The following is a 10,346-nucleotide window of genomic DNA, read 5'->3' on the forward strand; positions in this document are numbered from 1 at the left end:
TAGCTCAATGGTCAGGGATCATGGGAGCTGTAGTCCAATACATATGGGAACTCAAGGTTGAAGAGCATTGCTCAGATAAAGCTCAACCCACAACCATGTTTCCTTGCTTTGAAACAGCAGAACCACCATCCTGTTTGTAGAAGCTGTTTGTTGTCGCTTGTGAGACAATCTGAGCAGCCCAAAGGAAGTCTAAACAGGCTGACCCAAAGCTGCAGTGTAAAGACTGAACTGACTAGAACAAGTCATTCAATCTTGGGCAAATAATTAACTGCTTCCATGACTGTTAATTTTGTGGATGAAGACACGCACAACTTTTTTAAAGTGGGGAGTGTCACATAACTTACTTAAATATTTCTTAACGAGCCTTCTTGAGACAATTCCAGAGTAGTGCAGAAATGTATGAGTATGCACAACTCTTATTTCTGCCATGAAGTCAGGCTCGCCTTATAGCCAAGGGAATGCTGGGAGCTCTCTTTCTTTTGCTATGTCTGTGCTCCTGCTGATGAGCGAGATTTCTTTGAAAACCTACCTTGTCTGCTTCCAGGGGAGCTGATGATGAGCCTCCTGTGGTACTACAGACCAGAGCACACTCAGGGAGGCCGCAATCCTAGCATGCATCAGGTGAGTTGAGCGTGTCCGTGTAGTGGTTTGTATGATCAAGTGGGGATCATTGTGCCATCATTTTCTTGCAGGAAGAAGGGAGAGTGATTAACCGGTGCTGCCTATTTCAAAACATTTGAAATCTTCTATTCCTGGTTAGCCAGGCCATCTCTTTCTGTAACTGAAACCAGTGTGGTTTGATAAGTAATCTGAGTTCCGGTGTAAAACCAGCCCTCTACTGCCTCATTCAGAACGTTTGCGATTTTACAGTCAACTTGTAGTTGCTTTGGAAGCGTGCTGTTACCTCTGTGAAAGTCTTTCCCCTTTTTGAATGCATGCAAGTTAAATGTGCATAAGTTGTGAGTTACCTGTACAGTTGTACCTTGGTTGCCGAACGCCTTGGAACTCGTATGTTTCAGCTCCCACACGATCGAAAACTGGAATTGGGTGTTCCGGTTTTCAAACAATTTTTGGAAGCCAAACATCTGGCGCATGCTCCTGCAGCCAATCAGAAGCCGCGCCTTGGTTTTCGAACAGTTCGGGAGTCAAACGGACTCCCAGAATGCATTCTGTTTGGAAACCTAGGTACAGCTGTATTTAAAGAGACCTCTTTAAATACTAGATTTTAAAGATCTGCACCTGTTGTATTTCTTCCTTCGCAGGCAATTCTTTTATTGTACAATAAATACAAAGGTGTTTGTTATGAAAGGTTTGATCATCTTCCCCACAGTTTAATAGGTCAATTGCACTTTTTTGAGCAGCAGCAAAAGCAAAAATGCTCTCCTTGTTTCTTCAGCACCAAAAAAACGCAACACCCTAGAATTCCTTTTATCAAACTAGTTCTAGCTATGTTGCCCTGCTGACAGGATGATTCAGCCACTCCTGATTGCTTCATATCTCTTCTAGAATGACACAGGGGGAAAGAGTATGCTATTTCTTGCTTTTCAAGTGAAAAGAATACTTTAAAATTGTGTGAGAAAGAAAGGAGGAGTTTGTGAGGATAAGGGAGGCATCTGATTTGAAGAGTTGACGAGCTAGTTCCAGAAACAGAAAGAAGAAGAATCTTGTATATTGGTCCAACTTCTGCAGTGATTGGAAAGGCAGTGCAACCTTTTAAAATGCACTTGAATGTCTCTAAACTGAGAGAGTTCTGTCTTAATTAACAGTTCCATGTAAAATATAAACATTAACATCCAAGCCCCAAAGCTTGCAAGGTAGCAGTGTTGTCAAAATGGATTCCAGTTAACGTTTTCTCAAAGCATAAGGGTCAAAAAGCACTCTATGGTATCCTTTATAAAAACTATTTTGCAACATAGTGGTTTTCTTACTGGCTGCAAAATAACATGAAAAACCACATTTACTCTAGGGAGTACCACATTTACTCTAGGGAGTCTTCAAAAATAATTCTACCTGTTTCTGGCAATATACCTCCACTGCCTTGGGTGGTATCTTGAGTAGAAGAAAAGGCTAAGGACTGAACCCCACATAAATCTGGGAGTGAAGCCTCCAAGATGATTAGCGCTTTGTACTCCTCCTTCCGGCAATTCCTTCATCCAAGCTGGTGCCAAAAGTACTTCTCTGCTTTCCTTTGGACTGTATTAGTGAGGCCAAGAGGGGGGTGGGTCTTGTTGTCTGGGCAGCCTTGGACCTCCATAAACACTGCCCAGGTTTGTGCCCCAGGGAGGTCACTTTGGTGCTGCTAACACAGCTGTTTGACTTCACCCTCAGAGGCGCACTCCATTGTCTATCAAGACAATCAGATGTCGGCAACCTTCATGTGAATCATTTAAATGATAGAATTTTAGTAAGGCTTAGAAGCCTTGTGGCTGTTGAGATTAAATTAAGGCTGTAATCCTGTGCACAGCCCTGCTGGCCACATGACCTGGAAGCTGTCTGCGGACAAACGCCGGCTCCCTCGGCCAGTAAAGCGAGATGAGCGCCGCAACCCCAGAGTCGGCCATGACTGGACCTAATGGTCAGGGGTCCCTTTACCTTTTTAAGTATATCATGCAACTCACCCAGGTGTAATAAGTTAGGAAGAGGGGGAAGGAACTACTGAAGAAATCAAAATTAATACAGACTCCTTATTTGTCCAGTGATGGAGAGGCGATACCCATCCTTCAAGTTCTTACAGAACGTCAAGTCAAGTTCCTTACTGAATCCCATAATTCTCCATCATGACATCTTTATACAAAATCCTTTGGTCTGGGTCCAGCAGGGCACCCTGGCTTTCTGTGAAATACACGGCCACATCTTCAAAGGTCACAAGACGAGAGAGAGAGAGAGAGAGAGAGAGAGAGAGAGAGAGAGAGAGAGAGAGATATCTATGGGGTGTAACATAAGCAGTCAAGTACAACATTTCCTGTTTGCCCTGAGTGGACACACAGGTGGATGTTACTCCAGCCAGGAGGACTTCCTGTCACACTTGGTTTGGAGCATCCCTCCCCCTGCATGTGATCAGGTAGATTGGTGTGACCCTGTGAGACATGGGATCAAGAGATTAATTTTAATTGGGCTTGCTCCTTAGTACCCATACGTTAAGATTGGGCAGTTTAGCTCCCAGGAAGTTAAAGGAGAATCTCAACAGTGAATGCCTTATATAATCTAAAACTACCTTCGCCAAACTGGTGCTCTCCAGGTGGTGACTTTGGGTTCCAAACATCTGATGCACACCAGGCTGGCAAAGGCTGGTCTAAAAAGATGACAGCTCATAGGTTCTACTTGGACCAACACCTCATATGTGTCCCATGAGAAGTTGCCTCACGGCCTACGTTCAAAGTGGCTGGCAGAGAAACATGCAGGCATGATGTCTTAGCAGACCAGAGACAAAAGTATCACAGGACAAGTGCCTCCCCTGCACATGAAGTTTTGCTATGCATTGCGACGGTCCCAACTGTGTGCTCTCTTGCAGAATGAGATCTTTGCATCCCGACATCAGGATGAAAACAGTGTTGCCTGTATCGAGGAGAAGTGCTATGTCCTGACCTTTGCAGAATACTGCAGGTAGGTGGTGCTCTTACCTTGCTTTTGCTGTTGTCTCAGAGTTCCAGAAAGGCAGTTCCACGGCATGGTGTGTGCTTGGCTTTGCTTTGCTGCATTTGCTGATGGGTGTGTTCCTTCTCTCACTGCCTTGGCATTAATCGTGCTTGTCTGGGCATCTCAATCCATTTTCAGTTGGTTATTCTTGGTATGTCTAGGAGAAAAGAGTATTACTACTTTGGTCTCTTTCCTGTTTTAGTTTAAATAACAAAACCAAAAACTGTCCACTCACCACCCACCTGCCAACTCTCTCAGTAAAACTGGGATTGGGGGGAGAATTGTTAAAAGCTTGTTTAAAAAATGGAAGAGTGCCGTTTTTTAAACCACAGTCTTAATCAAAATACCACACCCCACTAACATTAAAGACAGCTTAAGGCATGAGAATCTCTCTTCCCCCAGTAGAGAAATTTGAATCCTTTTTAGAAGGAACATTTAATGTTTGAGTTACAGATAGGTAGCCGTGTTGGTCTGCCATAGTCAAAACAAAACAAATTCCTTCCAGTAGCACCTTAAAGCTCTGGGAGGAAGACCTCAAGCTCTGGGAGGAAGACCTCAAGCTCTGGGAGGAAGACCTTTCATTGCCTACAGACAGCCACCCAGTCTTAAACAACTCCTAACCCACAATAATACTACAACCAGACCTAACACGGACACTGGCACCAGAGCCTGCAATAAACCCAGATGCCAACTTTGCTGCCACATACACCCGGACAACACCATTACTGGCCCCAACAACATCACACATACCATTTCGGGACTATTTAATTGCTCATCGTCTAACATTGTGTATGCCATCAAATGCCAACAGTGTCCTTCAGCTCTCTATATTGGACAAACAGGCCAGACCTTACGCCAAAGAATAAACGGACATAAATCGGACATCAGGAATCACAAGACAGAGAAACCAGTAGGAGAACATTTCAATCTCCCAGGACATTCTATACAAGATCTCAAAGTAGCTGTTTTACTACAAAGGAATTTCAGAAATAGACTGGAAAGAGAAGCTGCTGAATTACAACTTATCACCAAACTCAAAACCATGGAAAAACCTGGTCTGAACAAAGACCTTGGATTCTTATCTCATTATACATGACAAAGCCATTTTTCACCTTTTCACCCCTTGCTTTTTCCTGTAAGACCTATTGCAGTCGTTAAGAGTCGTCAACAGGCTCATCACAGCTATCTGCCAATCACCCATTCCCACCACCCTTCTGAGTAATACCCCTCCCCACCTTCTCACTATATAGAAGGGTCTGGAAACTTCTGTTTCAGTGTATCTGAAGAAGTGTGCATGCACACGAAAGCTCATACCAAGAACTGACTTAGTTGGTCTTTAAGGTGCTACTGGAAGGAATTTGTTTTGTTTTTATTTAATGTTTGCTAAGTGTATCTAAGCTCCTGTGTATTATTAAAGGACGTTTGTCTGGACTATAGGGAGCAGTCTTCTGTATAATTTTGCAGTTGTGAGCTGTTGGTTTCCTAAAGTATTTCATTGTTATAAAATAGTTTTGAAGTCCAAGGCAATCCTCGTCTATCTAGTCCATGGGGCCATATAAGATATAGAAGTGGCCAGACCTTATGATTAAGCTGTGCAGTAGGGTGGAATTGAGAGCTCCATCCCCACCTATAAACTAAGCCGCCTATATATTCCCAAGCCCTTTTAAAAGAAGCTCCTGTTTAAATAATTTGACTGTTGTTTTTTTCATTTAACAAACAAGACTGCCTTGTGCATTTCTTTGTGAAAAGGCAGTACAGCTGTGGTACCTTGGTAGTTGTACGGCTTGGCTCCTGAACAAATCAGCTCCTAAACGCCACAAACCCAGAAATGAGTGTTCCAGTGTGCGAACATTTTTCGGAAGCCAAATGTCTGGTGCTACTTCTGCGGCTTCCAATTGAGTGCAGAAAGCTCCTGCAGCCAATCGGAAGCCACGCCTTGGAAGTTGAACCGTTTCGGGAGTCGAACGGACTCCCGGAACAGATTAACTTCAAGAACCAAGGTACCACTGTATAATTTTAAAAAATCAGATTGGGTTAAAACTGGTTTGTTTGTTTGTTCATTTTATTTATTCATATAAATTATTTCTATACCATGATTCATAAATAGTATCAGAGCAGCTTACAACAATATATACATAAACCATACCAAAAGCCACATATAAAAAAATCTTAATTGAGAAATAAGCTAACTACAGTATTGTGGGAAGATATATTCTTAATTGCCAGCATAACCCTAGTGGGGTTAAAATATTGAAATAGAAGGCGTCTGCTGAATCTGTTTGCAGAGTTTTCAACAAGACTCGGTCCATGACGCCAGCGGCTCAGTTACTTGTTGTTAAATGAGCCTTGCGAACTTGGGAAACAACCAGCAATGCTTCTGCTGATGATTTCAGAGATCGAGCTGGAAGAGAAATGTTCAAGTGTCCCTAAGCTACCTAGGACCTCAGGTGTTCAGGGCCTTGTAAATTAATACCAGGACCTTGAACCCGGCTCAGTAGTAGATGGGCAGGTGCCCCCATGAGCAGTCTGGCTGCCAGTCTGCTCCAGTTGGAGCTTCCAAGGGCAGCCCCACATAATGCACTGCAGTAGTCCAGTCTATGCTTATACAAACTCAGCATGCAAATGATAAGGATTCAACAGTGCAAGAGCAGAGAGAAGCTTCCACTGATCATCCACAGTCCAATTGCTGTGTAAGCGAGTGAATCCCGCCCCCCCCCAGTCACCCTTGTCAACAGAACATGTGGGGAGTTTTTCTTTGGATTTCAACATGGCTGGGGTGGAGCAGAGCAGTCGGTAGGGCCACATTACTATACATTTCTTCCATGTGTTTTCTCTGAGGTCTTATCAGTGCATCATGGGCCTTCATGGCCCTCCTCTCATTTTTCTGGCAGATTCAAAATGGGAAGATCACTATAACCAACGCCAGAGTCTTGGTTTTGCTTGCCCTTTAGAAAGGCTCAACTAGACATTTATTCTGTTCTAGATGAATTTAATAATGCTAAAAATTTAGTATGATTATTTTTTTACTTTGCAGATTTTGTGCCTTGGCAAAGCGTCGAGTGGAGGGGATCCCGGGCAAGAAAGCCATGATGGTTCCTCCGTCGGAAGAGTATTCCACCCCTGCCCATCGCAAGGTGCCAGAGGACACTGACCCCGAGTTGGTTTTCCTCTGCCGCCACGTCTACGACTTCCGGCATGGGCGCATCCTGAAGAATCCGCAGTAGCCGAGCTCTGCAGCTCCGTGGGGTTGACAAGTGGTGGCGGCTGGAGAGCCGAGGGCAGCCTGACCTCCTTGCCGGCACGTGCTGTGGTGGAGCCCTGCCCTCGGGCACAGGAGGGGATGCCCAAGCACTCTATCCTCTGCGTTTGGGGAGCAGATTTCCTGCCGAGGCAGATGTTCAAAGCACAGCACTTCATATAAAGAGCATAAATGGAAATATATATCTATAGAGAAATGTGTGTGTGTGTGTATATAGATATAGGTACTTGCTTCTGTAAATCTATATCTATATATATATGTACAATGAGCATCTTATAAGGGGGGAGGGAGGGAGGGAGGGAGGGGAAAGGGCGGGGTGGTCCAGGGGATAAAAGCCAGTATAAACTGAATCCAGAGCCAGTCTTGGTGGGGATGGTTAAAGCATACAGAAGGGGAACGAGTGCCGAAAAGAGCTGAGCTGCCGTGGGCCCTTGATCTCGCGTCCTCGATATGAAGGCTGAGGCAGAGATCCTTCTGATCAGTTTCATACTTGAGGTTGGAGAAGCACCCCTGTTTGGGAGACGTTTACGTGCTGCGTGTCTTGCCACATGCCGAACATGTTTTGATTTGGTAAGGGGAGGAGGACCACACTTGCTTACTGGGGTTGTCCAGTCCGTTGTTTGCTTTCCTGACTGGCTTTGAGCTTCACCTCCAAAGCAGGAAGTGGGAAAGATGCAATAGGATTACTTCAGACCGTTATGAAAAGCTGCGTAGATTTAACACACACACACACACACACACACACACACACGAGAGAAAACAGGGTCCAACCTTAAGGATCACTGCTTCAGAAGTGGGCAAGCACCTGAACAGCTCCCAGAGCTTAATTGACAGCTGCTACAAAACCGATACCTTCCCTCCAGATGTTTGGAGCGGCATCCCTTCTGCTGGTTGAAATAGTGGATATTCTTTCCCATCCCGATTCCATTTTCTTTGCTCTTATTTCCAGCCCCTTGTAGAACCTGGATTTGCACACTCCAGCGTACTCGGGGAGGGCTTAAAAGCCAGAGTTAGCAAGGACATTGTACCGCTTGAACTGCATTCTTTTCGAAACAGGCATCCTAACTTGACCAGCCTGGTCTGCTTTTGCCTGCCTACCTCTCTCCTCTCCCAAACACCTCCCCACCCCCCAAAAAAATCTCCTCTTAACACTGACATCTGAGCATGCCCACCAAGGCGAGACTCTTTGGCTCCCAAAAGGAACTGACCAATGAGAAGTTTGCATTTTGGAGAGAGAGAAAAAAAACTTGCTACCTGATTCCTACGGATACTTCTGCCTCTTGCCTTACATGTATAGGTGTTAGAAAGAAAGAAAAAACTACTTTAGTTTTGGCTTTAACACGAAGCTATTTCAGTTAATTCTAAAAGCAAACCAAAGGACAGTGTACAAAGAGCCCGCTGAACCAGTCACACAAAGCTGGGATTCCATTTGTAGATTGCACTAATTCTAAAGAATGAGAATTAACACTGGATCAGTTGGTGTGCTTGCTGATGGCCAGAGTCGCTCACCCGAACGAGGGACCTGTGGGGGTTACTTTTGGGGGGGGGGTGTTGCGGGGGGTGTTGTTCTGAACTAGTGTTATACGATGATAGAAACGTTCCTCCGGCTTTAATATTGTCGTCTTTTTTCAAGTAGAAGTAGTACTTGCCCACAGGCTGGAATGGAGTCTCGTCACCTGGGCTCTCTCTGCCTGCCTGGCCCGGAGGAAGTAGCCCTGCTATGTTCAGTTCCTTGTGCCATGAGCACGAGTGGAGATCTGCAGATTTTGCTCAACATACCAAAGATGGGAAAGTGATGGGGAGGAGAGAGAGAGAGAGAGGCTGAGAAGGTCAAAGCAAGAGATGGTTGGTTATACCTCAAGGTCACGAGGAGACGATTCCTACTGTGTTTTAGTAGGGAAAGGATTTGCTCCCTGCCGTTACGGAGGAAATCCCCACCCTAATTCCGAGCAAGAATCTGTGGCTGATCCAAGCTGGCTAGTGCCAAAGTAATGGCTTTATTTCCCCCCATAACCATTGCTTGGGCATGTCGGGGGGCTGTTGGGAGTTGCTGGTGCTACAAAGCACACCTTGTCACAGCACAGGAATGGAACAGAAGTTTCCATGTGATATTTCCCTCAAGCAGGCGAGAGAGCCTGACCATGAGGGAGGCTCAGATTGGATGGAAGGAAGGGTAGGGGCTGGCATCACTCTTTTCAGTTTCGAGGTATGCAGGGGTGGTTTGGGAGCAATACTGTGGGTTCCGTAGTTGCTGCCTGTTCTTCCATTTGCCTGGTTGAAGAGGGAATTGTAGGGGAAAGAGAATGACTGGAATAGGGAATGTTCCCAGAATGATATGGGTAAAGAGTGTGTGTGTGTGTGTGTGTGTGTGTGTGTGTGTGTGTGGAGTTGAGTTGAGTAGTCTGATCTATGCAGAATCAGATTTGGGGTTCCTTTCTCTGCCCCTATAATTGGGGGTGGGGGGAAGAAACCACGTTGCTAGGTATCCTCTTTTTCCAGGGAGGGGGGAAAATAGTGTTGTTCATGGTATAGTGAAGGGAATCCTCACAGCTTTTGATTCCAGACTCATGTTCAGGTTGCTACTGCCCTGTAAAAAGAGCTTTTGGGAAAACTGAGAAACCAGACTCATTTCCTGAAAAAGCTGATGTCTGCTACTGCTTCCTCCTCGTCCTCCTCCTTCGTCCTGCCTCCTCTCCAGGCAGGAACAAAGAAAATAAACTCACACAATTGTACAAAAGGAAAGAAATTGTATATCTGCCCAGGTTCGGGGGTGGGCTAGAAGCCCCCTATCTGGAGAGGAGAACCCCTAACCCTTCCGTGCTTCTGATATTGTCAGAATCTACTTCAGGCCAAGAAATATTGTTTAAAGACTTGTGTGGTTGTTTTATGCTGTTTTGCGGGCAGCATGTAAATGATTTGAAATGTCTTATCTGAAATGAAAATATTTCATGCTTTTTTAATCTATTAGATATGGAAATATTTTTGAAACTGAAAATGCAGTCAGTAGAATTTAAATTGAAATGTAATACATGTAAAATATATTTTAGTTGATAATTTTGTAAAATGCACTTTTTTGTGTCTCTTCCCTTGTTTCCCAGATCTGTATTTCAGTGTTTACAGATGGAATGAGAGCATTCCCTATACCCTCCTTCTGTGAAAAAGATATATTAGAAGTAATTCTTAAAAATAAATTTGAGAAATTGTATTGATTTAGAAAACAAAGCTCAAATGTAGTTTTTTTCTTGCCTGTGTTTATTCTGTTGATGGGGGTCTACTTGGTAACAGTAAAGGCCATGGAATGTATTTTCTTAGTCTCATGGTGGTTCACAAAGGCATGTCAAATTCCAGTATTTATTTAGAAAAAAATATTTATAGACAGCTGTATCATAAAACTGTGTCACAGCAGTTTACAGCCGTATAAAAACCAAACCAAACAATAACTTCATAAAAA

The 10,346-nt window shown here is 44.3% G+C and overlaps 1 protein-coding gene and 1 long non-coding RNA gene across 4 annotated transcripts in view; one reads left to right on the forward strand and one right to left on the reverse strand.

The window, feature by feature from the left end:
* BAHD1 (bromo adjacent homology domain containing 1) overlaps positions 1 to 10,117 on the forward strand; it is a 73,245-nt gene extending 63,128 nt beyond the window's left edge. Inside the window, exons 5-8 of one of the 2 annotated variants that reach the window (XR_014156128.1) lie at positions 545 to 621; positions 3,512 to 3,603; positions 6,671 to 9,257; positions 9,289 to 10,117. Coding sequence is in view for 1 of the 2 variants with exons in the window: in XM_081859951.1 (XP_081716077.1) it covers positions 545 to 621; positions 3,512 to 3,603; positions 6,671 to 6,860 (359 nt within the window). In the remaining variant the exon portion in view is untranslated. Of the gene's footprint in view, positions 1 to 544; positions 622 to 3,511; positions 3,604 to 6,670 lie in introns of both variants that reach the window. The other variant, XM_081859951.1, reaches the window with a different exon arrangement.
* LOC309344937 lies at positions 617 to 6,782 on the reverse strand. 2 transcript variants are annotated; one of them, XR_014157943.1, is made up of 3 exons: positions 6,664 to 6,782; positions 3,621 to 3,793; positions 617 to 685 (listed from the first exon to the last, which is right to left on the reverse strand). It is a non-coding gene; the product is annotated as an uncharacterized lncRNA (long non-coding RNA). The 2 variants fall into 2 exon arrangements; XR_014157944.1 differs by having other exon boundaries at positions 629 to 781.
* Positions 10,118 to 10,346: the final 229 nt, after the last annotated feature.

The sequence above is a fragment of the Podarcis erhardii genome (genome assembly GCF_964252035.2).
Source record: "Podarcis erhardii genome assembly, chromosome: 1".
Lineage (NCBI taxonomy): Eukaryota > Metazoa > Chordata > Lepidosauria > Squamata > Lacertidae > Podarcis > Podarcis erhardii.